The sequence below is a fragment of the Neolamprologus brichardi genome, chromosome 22 (genome assembly GCF_056152115.1).
Source record: "Neolamprologus brichardi isolate AB-2024 chromosome 22, ASM5615211v1, whole genome shotgun sequence".
NCBI lineage: Eukaryota > Metazoa > Chordata > Actinopteri > Cichliformes > Cichlidae > Neolamprologus > Neolamprologus brichardi.
The window spans coordinates 34917111-34935341 of NC_142124.1; the positions used below are offsets into that span (position 1 = coordinate 34917111).

General features: G+C 45.4%; 1 protein-coding gene across 1 annotated transcript; it reads left to right on the forward strand.

Annotated features, from left to right (window-relative positions):
- The first annotated feature begins 855 nt into the window (after nucleotides 1-855).
- mgat1b (alpha-1,3-mannosyl-glycoprotein 2-beta-N-acetylglucosaminyltransferase b) lies at nucleotides 856-16126 on the forward strand. Its single transcript, XM_087835167.1, has 3 exons — nucleotides 856-2058; nucleotides 8183-9387; nucleotides 13970-16126. Exons 2-3 carry the CDS (start codon nucleotides 8521-8523, stop codon nucleotides 14669-14671), a joined length of 1569 nt encoding a protein of 522 aa, XP_087691293.1. The 5' UTR covers nucleotides 856-2058; nucleotides 8183-8520; the 3' UTR covers nucleotides 14672-16126.
- The last annotated feature ends 2105 nt before the right edge of the window (nucleotides 16127-18231 follow it).

The window sequence follows — 18231 nt, forward strand, 5'->3', positions numbered from 1 at the left end:
TAGTAAACAGCTTCAAAGTTACTGACATGAGTTAAAGTCATCCACCTGCTTTGTAACTTTAGCTCATTACCTGCTGACTATCAGTGTCGTAAACAAATGTAATGACTCACACAAGCATGAGGAACACCAAACTACTGAACGAGCCAGTTCCTGGACCGCTGACAGTGTGGGTCCACATTAGGGCAGTACAACCTTGCAGCTGTGCTATGTCCCATTGGACAGATGTACTATAGTGACAGCCCCGTCACCACTGCCTGGATGTCACTACACCCTTTACAGAATTACAGAAAAACCTTCTGATAGGGCAAGACTTGTATTTTTGTGTCTGTGGAGGTGAAGCATTCACCTGGAGTGATAAAGCTTTTCTCCTTTCTCTTAATTTGTGTGCCCAGAAAATGCCACTAACCCATTCATATTAAAAACACAAAAACTGTAAGAAAAACCGTGCAGTGATTTACTGTGACAGTATGTCATGCCTCCACTTCTAAAATACATCTTCAGGAGAGAGGAGGCCTGCCAGAAGAGTTAGAGGAAACGATTTTAGTTTGTGTATAACAGAGGCACAGCTGGAAAAACACAAGCCATGGTTGGATGACTTACAAACAACTACTATTTTATCTTTGAGGTGATGCCGCTGTGTTTGTGTGTGATCATTTTTTAAGTTTTTATGTTTTAAGTATATCTTGTAACATTTGCTCAAGTTGTGAATTTATTTAACTACTATCTTAACCTTTCCTTTCTAACCACGCAGACGTTGGATGTAACACAACTGAATTTCATTATTATTAACACATTGAAGCCTACACAGCAGCAGGTCCGACCTCTGTGGAGTCTAAGAAAACCTGCGGCAACAAGTGAAGACGGGATCAGAGAAAAGTGCTTTTGTGAGCTGGAAAGATGTGACTTTGTCAGGGATTAGACTTCGGCTCGGTTCGGGTCAACTCGGTTCTAAGCCAGTCGACAATCCGGAAGTGTAGTTTTGTGCAATCAAAAGAAAAATGCCACCAACACACATGGGAGGTGGTGGTCTGTGGAGTAAGTGAAGCCCCTGCTGCAGGCACACAGAGAAGCGCTTCCCTCTGCAAAGTTTCTCCGTGGAGCACAGACCGCTAGCAGTCTGCCCCCTGCCGCGGAGCAGACACTGTAGCCGGCTAACATAGACAGCTGCTGGCGCTGGATACGGGAACGAGGCCGGGGAGATGACGGAACAGGAGGCGGATAAGGTGCAGAAAGTGATACTGGGGCCTCTGTGAACCCACTCAGAAATGTGCTGCTTAATGTCACACCATAAGAAATAAGAGGGGCTCGACTAGCTAACGTCAGCTAGCTCGCCAGCTAGCCGGTTAGCGCTGCAGCTCGATGAGCCTGAGTTCATTTGGAAATGCAAGCCTCGTTTAGCGGGCCAGCACGGCATGAGAGAGGTGAGTGACCCTGGATCCTGCCGCTGCGTCCTGTCGTTGCCTGGGGCGGCTGTTCAGCTAAAAAGCTGTCATTGTGGCTATTTGGCGTTAGCCGGCTTGCTAGCAGCACGTCAGCGCGAGTGAACTGGTTAGCTGGCCGTGAGGATGATCGGTATGTGTGTGATGCTCAGAGACCGCTGTAGAGGGGACAGACGCTGGGCACGGCCCTGCTGCATTTAACACCGTGTCCTGTGCTTGAACTCGGCTTCAGCGACGCTGGGCATATGAAGCGAACAGTTCAGCGACACAGACGGCTGCTGTGTGCGGAGTGGACGAGTCAGCTGAAAGCAGAACAACAAGTTTGTAGTGTTGGCAAACTAAGAGGCGTCGGCTGCCCTCCCAGTCCTTCCCTGCCAGCCCCCAGTTCACAGAAATCATGTGAGCCGAGCACCGGTAAGCCCGGTCCGTCACTTCAGTAGGTTCGTGCCGCAGGCTGCTCTCTGTCATCCTACCAGTCAGCTCCACGTCGGCTGGCGGAGGGAGGAGGGGATTCACCGAGACTTTCAGCTGGTACACTTTGTGACAGGAGCAACAGTTTCTTCTCTGCTCGGCTCCTCTGGTCGGCTTAAAGCCCTGCATGACAGGACCACGACTTCAGGTACAGTTGGCAGTGAGTTTAACTTGCTGGGCTTCGTCTCTCTGACCAGTTTGTGTCTGTTCTCTCAAATTTGAGGCTTTTTTAATTTCAGTTGAGCTGATGATGTCTGACACTGTCCGGGACTGTTGACCCTTTCTTTAATGAGCTGTCTTTTGCAAATAATCAAGCTGCTTGATATATTAAACACAGAGAGTCATCTGAGAAGTAGTCTCGTGAATATTTAGCATAGGTAAACTTACAGCGATCATTATTATAGGAATCAGAAACACTCACAGCTATCTAATGTCACAGTGCTGTTAAAAGTACCTAGTACATGATTGAAGCTTCAGATTGCAATGGTGAAGAGTTAGAGAGACTTACCTTTAACCCCATTCTCAAGTCCACACAGCATTGAACTCTAAATTTGGTTTGTTTTGTATTTAGGTGGGCGTCTTTGATCGAGTTTTCCTTAGCAAACTGTTTTCATACACAGGTTCTTGACAGTATTGCAAGAATGAGGCAGAGACATGTCTTGATGCATGTTCAAATCCCCAAAAATGCATTCTGTTCATCTGGACTTAGGAGAAACGTTTCGTCACTCATCCAAGAAGACTGGTGGTTCAGTCCCGGGCGGCTCGAGTCTTCAGTCTGCATGTCAAATGTCCCGGGCAAGATACTGAACCAAGTTGCTCTCTGATGAAGTATGAATGTTTGTAAAAATATAAAATAGAAAGTGCTTGTGTGAATAGGTGAATAAGGACCGTTGTATAAAGTACTTTGGCTGCTCGAGTGTAGTAGAAAAGCACTATATTAGAACCAGTCTACTCCATTACAGGCTGGTTTTCAGCTCTCGTCCCAGGCAGATGGACAATTTTTAAAAGCTATAAACGCAAATGTATTTAACAATGGCTTAATCACTGTTACAGATAATCACAACTAACATATATTGCTGTACAATGTTAAAATTTAAGAGATTAAAATGCAGTTTGAAAAAGAATTAGTACTAACTAGCTGGCAGCCAAAATCCACTTTTAATCTTGATCCAGCTGTCTCCAGCTGTTGGGTTCTTGGTCATAAAACGTTAGGGTTGCTGTGCATGTTTGAAAATTATTGTGTTGCTTTATACAGTTAAAGCAAAACTAAACCGAAATGAAATAAATATAAATGTTACTGAAGGAAATAAGATAAGTGAAACATGAGAGAAGTTTACATTAGTCAATTAATACACTCATTTTCCAATTTCATGAGAGATTTGCATGAATAGTTTATATATTTCCAGAACATGTTTTACATCAAGTATTCTTTGCACACTCATTTTATTGTCACTACAATATAATCTAACATTCATCTTTTTCCAATTAAAGTTGCCATACATAGCAGACCAAGCGCCTCAAGGTGCTTTACGTTGTAGGGCAAAAACCTACAGTACTGTAAAGTATAATCCCCAAATATTGTGAGAGTATTTTAAGCTCTACAGAGGGCCGTCACTGCATTCTGTCATGTTTTTATGCCACGTAGCTGACATCTATCACTATAGCCGTCTTACTCTGCTTGTCCACTGCTACTATTTCTGGTTGGTTAGCCACCACCAGTTTTTCCGTCTGTATCTGGAAGTCCCACAGGATCTTAGCTCAGTCATTCTCGACCACCCTAGGGGGCGTCTCCCATTTTGACCTCGGGACCTCCAGGGGTTTCCATGCTTCTGACACTCACTAGTTCCCGGCCTCCTTCCTTCCGCCTAGCACACAGTCTCAGGGTTCTGGACTTGGGGTGAAACCCTGTATGGAGGAGGAGCTTTCTTGATGTCAGTAGCTTCGATCTCCTCCTTTGGCCAGGATATTATCCCAGCAGGGGTACCTGATCATGGGCAGGGCGTAGGTGTTGATAGCCCAGCTCTTGTCCTTCCCATTCAGCTGACTCATCAGGACTTGCCTTACTCTCTGCCTGTGGGATTCACTCACTGTCCTCAACGTCTGCAATGTTGCCTTCTGGTAGGGCGGTTCCCTTACTTCTGACTACCTTCCCTCTCTTTGTTACTGTCTTCTCCAGTCTGAATGACATTCCAATGTCATTGCTGGTAGATCCTAGTGGTGTGGATCAGTGATCATTCACTCCTGGCATACATCTTGATGTCATCCATGTAGAGGAGGTGGCTGATGATGGTGGCTTGCTCCATTCCGTAGTCGGTATCCGTAGCCAGTCTTATCAGTTATCTCACTGAGAGGGTTCAGGCCTAGGATTTGACAGGACAAAGCATTTGATGGTTACTTGTGCTATTGGCTTGAAGTTGGCTTCTAGTGTTGTTCGCAACATCCCCATTGAGTTCCTGATGAAGCATCCTGTCATAGACTTTCCCGGGGAGGCTAATGAGCGTGATCCCCATCATAGTTGGAGCACACCCTCAGGTCCCCCTTCTTGAAGATGGGAACCACTACCCCGGTCTGCCAATCCAGAGGTACCACCCCAGATCTCAACGCAACATTGCAAAGACATGTCAACCGAAACCTTACAACATCCAGAGCCATGAGGACCTCGGGCTGAACCTCATCCACCCCAGGGGCCATGCCACCATGGTGTTGTTTAACTGCCTGAGTGACCTCACCCCCAGTAATGCTTAGGTCATCCCCAGACTCTGCTTCCCTAACCCTATCCCACTGAGACGTCTTAATCCTACGGAAGCTGTCTCAGTGGGATTAAGGAGGTCCTCAGAGTATTCCAACCCCCGACAATATCATCAGTTGAAGTCAGCAGCACTTCACCCGCGCTGTACACATTGTCGGTAGAGCACCGCTTTCCAAAGTTGTTTTTCCATGGCTTCACCAAACTCCCACCTGAATTTTTGTTGCAGCCATTGTGTGGCTTGGTCTGCCAGTGTCATGGTCTGCGGGGCAGACCATGGGGGTGTGGGGAAGATAGGACCCAAAACGCAGGACTCACCGCAAGTGTAGGAGAAATGACAATAAATCCCCGTGTGCTCCCTTGACTGCCGTGCAGTGTCTTCTCCCAAAATCCGTGTCTTGGTGCTCTCCGCTCCCGTGTTTTCGCAATCCCCGTGCTCGCTGCCCTCCTGTTTCCACGCTCCTCCTGGGGGAAAGAATACCAGAGGCAGCCGTCAAGAAACATGCTCTTGCAGGTATGCACACACTGATTTAAACCTTAGTCAAGGCACTGACCTGGAGTCTTACGCAACAATCCAGCGTCGAGGAGCGCTCAGCCAAACTGTTAAATAGCTCCCCGACGAGGCTTGATCGACTTCAGGTGTGTGCGCTTCTCGTCAGGTGTGGCCAGGCTCCTGACTGCCACGCCCACCAGGGCTGAAGAACAGGTGCTCTGCCACACCCACCTACACACAAACATAAGGAAGCAGAGGACAGAAGCACCAAAAATACACATGTCCATGCTTATTCACAGACCGTGGGTCCTTCAGACCCAGGTCCGTGACAGTCAGTACCCATCGGCTGCCTCCAATGTCCCAAAGGCTTATCAAGCTCAATAGGAGTCCTTTTTCAGCCTGATGCCTCCTTTCACCTCCAGTGTCCAGCAGCTGGTTCGGGGGTTACTACCACGACAAGCACCAACCACCTTGCAGCCACAGTTCAGTGCAGCAGCCTCAGTCCATTTGGACTCAATGTCTCCAGTCTCACTGGTAATATTGTTGAAGCTCTGCTAGAAGTGAGAGTTGTACACCGGGACCTCTGTTAGGTGTTCCCAGTGTACCCTCACTATACATTTTGGGGCACCAGGTCTGTCCAGCATACTCCCCCTGCCACCTGATCCCAAAGACAGGACTCCAAGAAGCCCGAGTACTCTGAACTGTTGTTTGGCGCATAAGTGCAGACAACAGTCGAGACCCGTTCCCTGATCCAGAGGCGCAGGGAACAAACCTTTTTGTTCTCTGGGAAAAACCCCAATGTACAGGCAAGGCGAGGGGATGCCAGGATACCCACCCCAGCTTGCTGCTTCTCACCAAGGGCAAGTCCGTGCTGGGGCCGAGTTCAGCCCTGCTTCTGGAGACTGGTTCCAGAGCCTAAGCTGTGCATTGAAGTAAACTCGACTGTGTCTAGCCAGTACCTCTCAATGTCACGCACTAGCTCAGGCTCCTTCCCCATCAGACGGGTGACGTCCCCATTTCCAGCCTCGGTAGCCAGGAATCGATCCTCCAGGGTCCCTGCCCTTGGTTGCTGCTTGACACACAATACACCCAACCTCTACGGGGCCTCCTGCTTTTTGCCTGTTAGAAAATATTACAATCGTTCGATCATAAAGAATCAAACAATAAATGACAGTTTAAGAAACTGGTCTTCAGTAACTATAGTTTTTTTTTTTTCATCTTAAAAATCAATATTGGTCAGTAAAGGGGGAAATCATCCAGTATAATATAAAGTGAATAGAAGAGTCTGTTGTGTTGTACTGTGGTAAGTTTGGATCTGTTGACAGAGTGCACATGGCCACTAACCATAACCACTTCTCACTCTGCAGGCATGACACTACACTTTAACTTGTTTGGCTGTGGGGTAAACTGACAGTAATGGGTAGCACCTTTACCCACCCACCTCTCTGCTACCTTAGAGGACTGGCTTCATCCTGTCAGAGCAAAGGCTTATGTTTGTCAGTGCTAATTGGTTTAGGTGTTTCTAATGCTAAGAAGTGACCTTCATCCGCTCACTTACTAAATTTATCCCTCTGTTACTTTGAAATAACAGAGAAATCTTGTCAACATTCAGGTTTATTGGACTGGACATTTAGTTTTAGATGTCTTTAATTTATGAATACTGTTTGTGTCCAGTTGAAGTTGTGTACAGGTCAGTTTCACATGTTGACAGCCCCTAAAACATCAGCCAGAACCTCGGTGTGACCACTCTGTCCTGCCAGAGGCCTTTACTATCAGTTCTTACCGGGGTATATGACCATGATAACGTGCTGCAACCCTCATCTTCCCTGGAGCAAGCTGTGTTCCAGGTTAGAGATCAACAGGCATGAAATCACTGCCTACTGACTAGTGAAGTCTACGGAAAATAGCATCACCATTCCTGGAAGATCCCTCACACCTCTGCAAACTGGGTAGTCTGAGGTTTTCTGATTTAAGTCACCTTAAAACTACATGATTGTGTCCTTTGCTCATATTGCAAGAATCTAAAAGAAGAGCTTGTTTTGAAGGGTTTTTTTCCCACTAGGGCAGGGCAGTATGGCCAAAAATATTTATCACGATATACATTTGAAAATTTGCCATAACGATATAACTGATGATATAATTGACACGAGACAAAATTACAACTCCACAACTTTATTAGTGCGAAAAAACCATCAATGTATTTTCACTTAAACAAGCAGCTGTTTTTTATCTGCATTAAAGTTATATAAAAATGTAACAGTACAAATGCAAATTCCTCGCTGACAGTTTAACCAAAAGGCATTTCCAGTGGAAACTGGCCGACATATCCTCAACATAACCATGTATAATATCCACAACACTTAAAAAGAGGTCATACACACACAATATGGTAATATTATGTTGAAGCACAGTACGTATCACTCCGCGAGGCTCCGCCTACGATAGCCGTAATGCTCCCACAATCCATCAAGCGGTGCGGCTTCGTAGCTTAGCAAAGTCGTACTGAAACATTTTTGACAGATTTTTGAGCGCCGTGTACCAAAAATAGTGCTTTGTTGTGTATCTGACAGTAAAGCTAAACCAGTTCCACACCAGTGAAGCTGCAGCATTTTTACAAACCAGTTCTGGTTCATCGTTTCATTCAAAGATCCACTTTTGCTCTTCTCATTCGCCGTCGCCGCCATGCTTTTTCCTCCATGTGCGTATGAAAGCAAAGGCACTGCGCATGCCCGTTTTACCCATATTCTATTGTGATATTTCATTTTCTTATCATTGCCTAACGTTATACCGGTATTACCGTGAACTATATGATATGGCCCAGCCCCATTTCCCACCATCTTCCTGTATCCTCAGCAGTGACCCTCTGCATGCCCTCGTTGACTCTTCCGCTGGACGAGGAATTGATCTTGTTGTGGGTTTAACTGACAGTCTAACTGCTTTTGTTTTACAGAGGAGACACATATACAGTACACTTATGAAATTCCCAAATGACCTACAGTCACCAAGCTGAATGTTTCCCTTCTCTTTTTTCAGGATGGTGGAAGGATAACAGTCAAGGAGTTGCACTCCCTCCACCCAAAGTGACCTGTGTTCTCCTTTTGTCCACTTTCACCTGCAGCTGCAAGCTTGCTGACCTGACCTTATGGGATTTCATAGACTGCATGTATTCCACAGTAACATCATATAAATTCCTTTTAAATTAGACATTCTTATAGCAGACACCCTCCTGACTGAAGGACAGAATGAAATAAGTACAGAGTGGTGGGATATTAACTCCCTGCACATCCAAAATAGTCACCTTGGTCTGTAGGATTCATACTGGTACCGCTTGTTCCTTGTCAACCCCACCCCTTTTCTAGTGTTATTGGGCCATGGTTCGCAAGAAAAGCTCTTTTATACTATGCGGTGCTTTCCTGTTTGTCGCCTGGAATGCTTTGCTTCTACTTTACCTTTGGGGTCGCCCTCCCATGGGCCACCTAGGAGAAGGCGGTGGAGCTGAACCAGGAGGAAAGGAGGAGTGGGGCATGGTCAGAGGTAAAGGAGGTCAAGTTAACCTTGCTGGGGAGGTCATCCGACTGGCCGAGGAGGTTGAAATTCAACTTGACACCCAGAAAAAGCTATTAAAGCAAATTGAAAGTCACAGGGCAGTGTGGGCTCGGCAGAAGGAGATTGGGAAGAAGCAAACTGATAATATCAAAGAAGTAAATCCGATTGTTGACCAGCAGCAGAATAATCCAGTTCCTCTCATAAATGATGTGTATGTTGGGGACCAAGGTGAAATAAAACACACACAGAGGTCTGTTGCTACAGTAGCTGCAGGCTCCAACATAGAGCGGCATCAGACCACTGATGGAAAGGAAGAGGTTGCTGAGGACGATAAAGTAACAGCTTCTGTTTCTGGTCCACAAGTCGTCATTCCCATTCTGGTTATTGCCTGTGACAGAGTGACAGTAAAGCGGAGTCTTGACAAACTCATACAGTACCGCCCTTCTCAAGAACTGTATCCAATCATCGTCAGCCAAGACTGCGGCCATGCTGAGACGGCTCGTGTGATTGGCTCATACGGAGAAAAAGTTACGCACATAAGCCAACCAGACCTGTCGGACATCAGAGTCCGGCCAGAGCACAGGAAGTTCCAGGGGTACTACAAAATCGCCCGACATTACCGCTGGGCACTCAACCAAGTATTTCACACATTCTCGCAGTCGACTGTGGTCATTGTGGAGGATGACTTGGAGGTGAGTGCTCTCAGACATCCACATTATTGTCATGGTGTTGATGAGTGTTTTGATGCATGCTCAGTCATCCAGGTAAGTAAATCTCCAAAAGTTGATTCTGTTCATCTGGACGTTTCGTCATCATCAGGTGACGTCTTCAGTCTCAGCTGACTGCAGGTTTCAATCTTATAAACGGGACATTTGCATAATGACTGAAACCAGCAGAAGGAACAATGGGCTGGAGGTCAGTTCAGGGGTCCTTTTGTCCCTCTGTGGGGGGGACACTCCCACCAGGTTTATATCTGGGACTCTCCACCATTTGACCTTAGAACTGAAGAAGCCTCTCGGATGAAGGTGAAACGTCTTCAAGCAACTTAAAGAAGTCCAGACGCTTTTCTTTGCAAGCTCCTTTGACTACGATGACCTGGATGACTGAGAACCTTCACAGACATATTGCCGTTCAGTTTCTTAATCTTAATTATGCAAACTCTCATTGATCAACAGCCACTGGCCTGTAGGTGTGAATAGACTGCAGAGTCCTGGCCTGAGCGCCCTCGTCAGGCCAGGACTCTGCAGTCTGTTCACACCTACAGGTCAGTGGACACTGTTTCAGTGATGAGGATGTAACATCCTGGACAGGGAGGAACGCTGGTTTGAGGGCGGAGTCAAGGAGGCCATTTACGTGAAAAGGGAAAGACCATCTCTGAATGGAGGAGGGGCCTAAGGGTCCATCTGTCACCATCTTACATGCTGTGATTGCAGCCATTCACCAACTCTCTGTGAATGGGACTCATGGTTATTGATCAGTGGTTGTTGATCAGTGGTCATGAGAATTTGCATAATTAAGATTAAGGAACTGACCTCCCAGCCCATTGTTCCTTCAGTGGGCTGGTTTCAGTCATTATGCAAATGTCCTGTTTATAAGATTGAAACCTGCAGTCAGCTGAGACTGAAGACGTCACCTGATGATGATGATGAAACGTTTCTCCCACAAACGCTACGTCCAGATGAACAGAATCAACTTCTGGAGATGATGAGTGTTATTTTGCTGTCATTGCATCATTTTAGCAGCAAAGACTTCAGTAGACTTGTCGTCCTCTTTTGGCCACTCCCTTTATTGGGGGTCACCACAGTGAATGATGCTAGTTATCACCGTGGTCGCAGCCCAAAACCCATATTAATTTAAATGTGACGGATAAAAGCATTTCATCCTTGTGCACTTCTGAGCAGCTTATAGAGAATCTACTGTGTACATTTTACATCTCGACCTCGAGGGTTATATTTACACGACTACTCAGAACCTCAGGTGGGAAACAACTTGGTATATCCTGTTTCTAATGTTGTTCCTTTACATGTTTACTGGTGCCACTTGTGCCTAATTGAGTTTGTTGTCCATAAGCACACAGTGGTCTAAGTATGACCGCACTTAAATGATTCAGAGAGTTTCTGTGTAGAAGAGTGATCTAAAGTCTCTCCTGAGACGTGTGCAAACGACCAACTACGAGGAACGTCTTACCGCTGTGGTGCCAACGAGGCATTCTCCCTCAAGCGCTAAGTCATGTTTGCTGGGGATCAAATGCTTATTTCAATGCCATGCAACTCATTTGATGGCTTTTATGTCACTTTTGGTTGATATTCTGCGTCTCTCCGGTAAAAATGAGACTACCATAGAAAGACTGTTCTACAGTTACCAGCTCTGTGCATGCTGTTGATCCGTGCAGTGTTCAAGTTTTTCACACATTGTTTTTGCATCTTGGTTCAGTTTTAGTTAAATAAATCACGACACTGTGTAGTATGTCGTGGTATGTGTTGTTGTCCATTTCAGGTTGTATTTATCCAATCGTAAGGCCTGCTAAGAACGTCTTTCTTGAGAGTTGACCGCTTTAAAGTACAAATCCGTTCTGAAGTAAAAAGCTTCGTGTGACACAGAAGAGTTGTGGTAAAAAGAGGCTCTGCAGTTACAGCAGTATAATTTCAACCAGCAGCTCTGGAGAAACTGAGCCCCGGGGACAAATCTGGCTTTACTTATGTAGCTGGTATCTACCAGTTTGCTCTTTTCATGTTTCAGGTCGTGGAACGAGTCTGTGCTTCGTCTTTAAGAATAAAGAGTTTAAGTGGATGGATCTTTTACACTTGGTATAACACACCACTGGATCACTACACACTGTATGTGCGGCAGGTATCGTTCAGATTTTAGTGTTGTTGTGTCTGTTTAATAATAGACCTCAGAGGTGAATATGAATGATGCTGGGGTCCCAGGCTGGTCTCAAAGCAGAGACTCTTGTTTGACTCCCCCCATTAAAATCTGCTTTAGTTGTTTTGTGGGGCAGGGAAACTATTTACATAACAAGCATGTGATGTCTGAGGCAGCCCAGTTACTGATCTTTGTACGTGGGAGAGCGAAAGAGTTGGAGATTAAGGTGGGACTGGAAGATCACGGACGCAGCTGCTCAGATAGGGTGGGGCTGAAATGGGACAAAGAGGGATCCATCCATGTTTATTCATTGATTAATTAAATTGTTGGTGTTTTTACTATTTTCATTGTCTAACTAATATCTGCCAATAACACCAGTAGAGATAAAACTATTATTGAACTATTAATGCTGAGTTTAACTTACTGGTGCAGCCCTGCACAACACTTTGTTTTCCTCTCATGTGACTACTTGGGAAAATTCATTACCCAGTCCTCTAAATTAATAGTTGGTAATTAATAACAGTGTGTTTGATCCCTACCCTAGTTCAAGTCAAGTGGCTTTATTGTCCTTTCAACCATGTACAGTGGTACAGCACAGAGGGAGGCGAGACAGCGTTCCTCTAAGATGAAGGTGCTACATATAACAATCGGCACAGGACTACAGGAAGTGCAAGTGTGCAACAATTACGAAACCAGTGCAACAGCAGACAGGACAGAACGATGCAGACACGCAACAGTGCAACAGGAAAGTGCAACAACCACAGTGGGTTGTGCAGAAAGACTGAGCATTGTGCAAAAGGTAACTGTGTGTGTGTGTGTGTGTGTGTGTCCGACGGCCTGGGGGAAGAAACTGTTCCACAGTTGGCAGTGAGGGGCAGGATGCTCTGGTTCTCTTTCCCTCTGGTTCTCTTTCCAGGAGGCAGCAGGTGAAGAGTGTGTGTGAGGGGTGTGTGGGGTCCTCCACATGCTGGTGGCTGAGCAGATGCAGTGGGTGTTATACGTGTCCGTGATGGAGGGAAGAGAGGGTCCAGTGATCTTCTCGGCTGTCTCTCTGTAGAAGGTGGTGAGAATGGATGGAAGGAGATGGTCATGTTGAGGGACCAGGAGAGGTTCTCCGGCAGGTGGACACCAGGGAATTTGGTGCTCTTGACGACCTCCACAGAGGATCCATTGATGTTAGTGGGCAGTGATCTCTCTGTGCTCTCCGTCAACAATCATCTCCTTTGTTTTGTCCACGTTCAGAGACAGAGTGTTGACACCAGTCTGTTAGCTGTTGCACCTCCTCTCTGCATGCTGACTCGTCAGCTTCAGTTTTCCAATTAGGTGCTGAGGAAGGATTGTGCTGAATGCTGACCTGAAGTCTATGAAACACATTTGTACATATGTGTCCTTAATGTCTCCATTGTGTGCACCAACCAACAGACAGGCACGCCTGTACTGCATGAATATCACGAACGTGACCAGTATAGGCATGGTGCATCATGCCAGGATCAAGTCTGTCATGGAGCAATCAAACCTTTGCTGCAGGTAGCCTCGTTCCACTAAACACTGATCAGAATGCTTCATCTGGAATAAACTGAACGCTCATCAGTTTAGTTTTTAGTTTTTTGTAGAGTTATTAAAGACCTCATGTAGGACATTCAAGCATCAGAAATTATGCAAGAATTACAATCACAAAGTTGTACGACTGCAACCATGAAAATCAACTGATTTAAGAAGTCACAGAAATCAGTCCTGAAGTGAACATCAAGAACATCAAGATCTTCTCAGATGGCAAAGCAAAAAGCTCGACTTCAGGGCAGAAGGAGGAAAACACAAAGCTCTCTGACAGCAGCTGGACTTTTTCCTCTGTTCTTTCCCCCGAAAAAACAGTTAACATGGAGGGAAAATGTAAATGTCACATGTTGCATGCAAACTACAAACCAATGACAGCATTTGTAGGGTAACGAATGAAAATGATGGGACTGAGCTGCCTGCTTCAGCTTTTGTCTGCTGTATCTGTTGGCTTGTTTATGCTACAGTACTTTCACATGATTGTTGGGTTTTTCTCTGTATCTATGAAGCGCCTTGAGCCGACTTTTGTTGTGATTTGGCGCTATATAAATAAAACTGAATTGAATTTAATTACTTTCACGAATATGAATCCACAAAGCCAGAACATGTCGTACACGAGAATACTCTTTTCAGGCCGTTCGTTTTGTGGTGAGCAAACATGGTTTCAGGTTGAACAGTAGTTGTTGGCTAACAGACTAGAAGAACAAAGGACATTTGGCATCTTGTCTGTGACCATCAGAGAAGAACAGATAAACAATGTCTAATAAATATGTAAATAATACCTGGATCGTTACACTCGAGGCAGTGATTATGTGTTTGAAGCAGCAGAATTACTCTTCATCTCCTCTCTTTCAGGTCGCACCGGACTTCTTCGAGTATTTCCGAGCCCTGTATCCAATCTTGCGTTCTGACCCAACCCTGTGGTGCGTTTCTGCCTGGAACGATAATGGCAGAGACGCCTTGGTGGATTCGTCCAAAGCTGATCTCCTCTACAGGACAGACTTCTTCCCTGGTCTGGGCTGGATGCTGCTGAAAGAGATGTGGGATGAACTGGAGCCCAAATGGCCATTGGCTTTCTGGGACGACTGGATGCGTCAGCCGGAGCAGCGCAACGGCCGCTCCTGCATTCGGCCAGAAATCTCCCGGACTATCACCTTTGGCCGGAAAGGTGTGAGCTTAGGTCAATTCTTTGACCAGTACCTTCGTTATATTAAGCTAAACACTGAATTTGTGCCTTTTACCAAACTGGATTTGTCTTATTTGCTAAAAGAGAAGTACGAGGAAAAGTTTATCAAAGAGGTTTATGGCGCCCCACTGGTAAAGATCGAGGATCTGCAACAAGCGGGCAGTTTAAGAGGACCTGGGCCGTACAGGGTGCAGTACTCCACCAGGGACAGTTTTAAAGTCTTTGCTCGAAATCTGGGAGTAATGGATGACTTAAAATCAGGAGTTCCTCGTACAGGTTATAGAGGTGTGGTCAACTTCCTGTACCGTGGTCGAAGGGTGTTCTTAGCTCCACCAGAGGGCTGGTCGCAGTATGACACCAGCTGGAGCTGAGAGACCCAGACGGTGGTGTTGAAGAGGGGACAGAGCCTTAATCAGAGGAACACCCTCTCAGACCAAAGAATACGGTGGACGCAGGAGTTCAAGGTTAAACGTGGAGCTGGAAGGCGGAGCTTCTCAAACCGACGCTCGTTGAGGATCGTGTGGGCCTTCAGACTTCAGAGCGGTCCCGCGTTGGCTGAAGCCATCCTTACACGGCTGCTGTCGGCGTGCCTTGCTTTCTGAGCTCATTTTGTTTGGTGTATTCTCTCTTCTTGTGACAAACTGGCCAAATATAGACTTGACATCACTCTCAGATGTTTGCAGCAGCTACTGGTAATCATGTCGTTATCAACAGTGATGGTACGCTGCAGTGGAGCCTGACAGGATCAATGCAGTTTTTGGTGGGTCTTAGTTTTGGCTAGTCTGTGATGCAGAAAGAGTAAGCACTCTGCTACATAAACTATGATAACACATTTGTAATGACTCCCCAAACATTTACTATGAACATTATCAATTCGCACACACTAGACAAAAGTAAGCAGATACTGTGAAATCCTAGCATCAGACTCTGCACTGAAAGCAAGCACACTAATCACCGTTCACACCTGGGGGAAAGACGTGTCCTATGTAACACCTTCTTATCCACCTCTTGGCTTCTGTAACCTTCTAGAAGGCATCACGCGTTAGACTGTATATAAAAGATGGACCGAAGCCTCGAGCTGACCATTTTAAACATCAGCTGAACAAAGTGAGGGGTCAATCTGACTGTGTTTCCCTCCACCTTCCTACAGCTCACAGATGTGACTGCAGAGACAAAAGCAGGGAAATGATTTGTGACCATGAACCGATTGAAGTAAATAAACACAGCTTCTTTCCCCTTGATTTCTGGGCTGGAGATCTTGCTGACAAACTGAGGACCAAAGCAGGCTCATGTGAAAATCAAAAGGTAACCCAACGAGTAAAGGATGCTGTGATTTATCCTCAGAATCATCAGGAAGGTTTTTACTGAGTCCTTAAATCAAGAAAGAGGTTTTTCAAGTTTTTGTGCAGCTGCCCCCTGCTGGCCTTTGGAAAGAATGCAGGCTACACGTGCATCTTTTATATACAGTCTGTGGTAGTAAACAGCCCATTTTAAAAGTTTAGAGATCAAAACAGTAGGTTGGATTGAGGACTAAGGCTACGTTCACACTGCAGGTGAAAGCGCATCAAATCCGACTTCTTTGACTCTCTGCGACCATCTATCCCATCATGGTGTGACAGTGTGAACGCCACAAATCTGATATTTTCAAATCCGATCTGGGTCACTTTGGTATGTGGTGCTGAATCTGATACATATCTGATGTTTTAGAAAGCTGCTGTTTGATGGTCAAGTCGCATTAAATCCGTCTTTTACATCACTGACACAAGACAGACGCCAATTATCAGCGCCGGAGAAGACATCGCGAACGCTTCCATCCAGTGAAACTGTTGGGAACAACGTTGGAGAAACGTGAACATTTTATTTGTATAATCTGCAGATTCTGACAGAAATCTGCAGCTAGAAGCAGCGCTCCTCTGAAGCAGCAATAAGGATCATTATTAGGACAAATGTAGATAACTTTATAACTTAAAACTGAGAAACGTGAAGTCTCAAGTCTTTACATTAAGGTCATCAGTCAAACAATACTGTTGGTCTGGGTCTAAACAGAGCGCGTTGTGTGTGACGTCTTCTTTTGCGCATGCGGGCGCTTTGAGCGTTCACACTAGAGCGCGTTTGCTGTCACATTTTCTTTGTAGTGTGAACGAGCAGACAAAAGAATCTGAATTGAGCATTAAGACCTGCAGAGTGAACGTAGCCTAACAACAGTGCAGTACTTTACTGTCTCTCAGTCACGAGGCACAACAGTTTTTACTCATGAGTGCTACAAATACAGGTGTGGATGCCAAATAACCAGATGTAGTCTGAAGGTCTGAAGTCTAATAACAGTAATGATATAAAACAAGAGTGTACACCTGAATCTACTAAATATTGTTTCCACAAAGAACGAAGCTTTGGTGAGAAACCGTTTTAGTGAGGAGCTGCCATTGTTAGAAGCATTCACACAAACAGCAGGTGTGTAAGTGCACAAAGTCTTCACTACCACAGAGCCCGTCATCCTGTCGAACTCTGAACTTGTGTGAATAATGTTAAAGTGTCGTTTGAGAAGAAAGTGATACCTGCGTACGTAGGTTAGTCTGTGGGGATGGTTAGTGGCTTAAAAATGGAGCTCTAGTCCTGCTCAAGCAGACGTCTAATCTTAAAAAACTTTGAGTAGACCACCTGTCACTCCCGTGTGAATCACAGCCATGCTTCACTGAAAAACACTACATTTCAGAGGGTTACAGTATTTTTCCACCACGCTCCCTTCAGGTGTGTCGAGCTGCAGGTTTATGAAGGATGTAAAGCTGCAAATTAACTTCAAATTTCACTGACATCATGATCGCCCTGAAACAGCTTCGAACTGCAGTTTGTAGGAAAAGCAACCAGTGTTTGTTTCTGCAGCAGGAAGTGTGTGAGGTAGCTACAGATGATTATCACTGTACTGTAATTAGCTTTGGGAGATTATCTACATGATTGACCCACTTCTGTATGGTGATGTGTAAAACCACTGCCTGATGTGTTTATAACTTTATTACATTACAAATAAAATCCACTATTTTGATATTTGTCCATATATTGAAGGAAATGTTCAGTTCTCATATCCACGCGTGTCCACAGTGATCCTTAGTTGGAGCGTAATAGCTGCACTGATGAAGATCACACTAATAAGCACACAGGGCACGACACCCTATGTGACCAGACCACAGCTAAAGAATAAAGAAATACAGACATTGTTGTGTGTTGTGCCAAATGAGCTGTGATCTTCGTTCAGCTTCCTCAGTTATTCAGTTGATTCATGGAGTTAAGGTGAAAAAACCTTTGTATGCAGGACTGTCAGGTACTCAGATTTAAAAGGCGCTGTTCACAAGCATACATGGTCCAAGATGTTGTCTTCAACAAGGCTTGGATTTAAAAACAAATACAGATCAAACTAAAATGTTGAAAGTAAAATCACAATGACTCACGAATCTCATTTTAACTCAACGATATTAAACATAAGAGATTCCTTTTGGAAATGATGGATGGGTGTGTGCTCTAGAGAAGGAATCAAACTTCCTGTCAGCAGCATGCATGATATTATGGGGCTCCATTTACTCCACGCCGTGAATATTGGTGAAAGCACCGTTAATGGTAGCACGATCTGATATCCTCGTGTTGGTGTTGTTCCCAGATCATCATACTAAAGGTTGTTCCAGGATCAACATTGCAAGTGACCAATCAGAATGTTGTGATGTCATACTTTTGCGACTTCGGGAAAAACCGCCTGTGGAATGCACTACACACAGGCACAGGACTTTGTTTTCAGACACCAGCTTTATTTCTTGTTGTACGTGATGACCGACCACAGTCTGACAGCTGTCGGACACAGCTGATCTCCAGGCCCCCTTCCGCTCCTCTCCCGTCTCACTATAGAGGGTAAGGAAAGCATCATCAGTCCAAAACGCCATCAGCT

Excerpts from the sequence above, each read along its gene's own strand:
- mgat1b (XM_087835167.1), top strand. The coding sequence starts at position 8,521 with ATGGTTCGCAAGAAAAGCTCTTTTATACTATGCGGTGCTTTCCTGTTT. Across the intron at positions 9,388-13,969 it reads TTGTGGAGGATGACTTGGAG|GTCGCACCGGACTTCTTCGA; the intron begins GTGAGTGCTCTC and ends CCTCTCTTTCAG.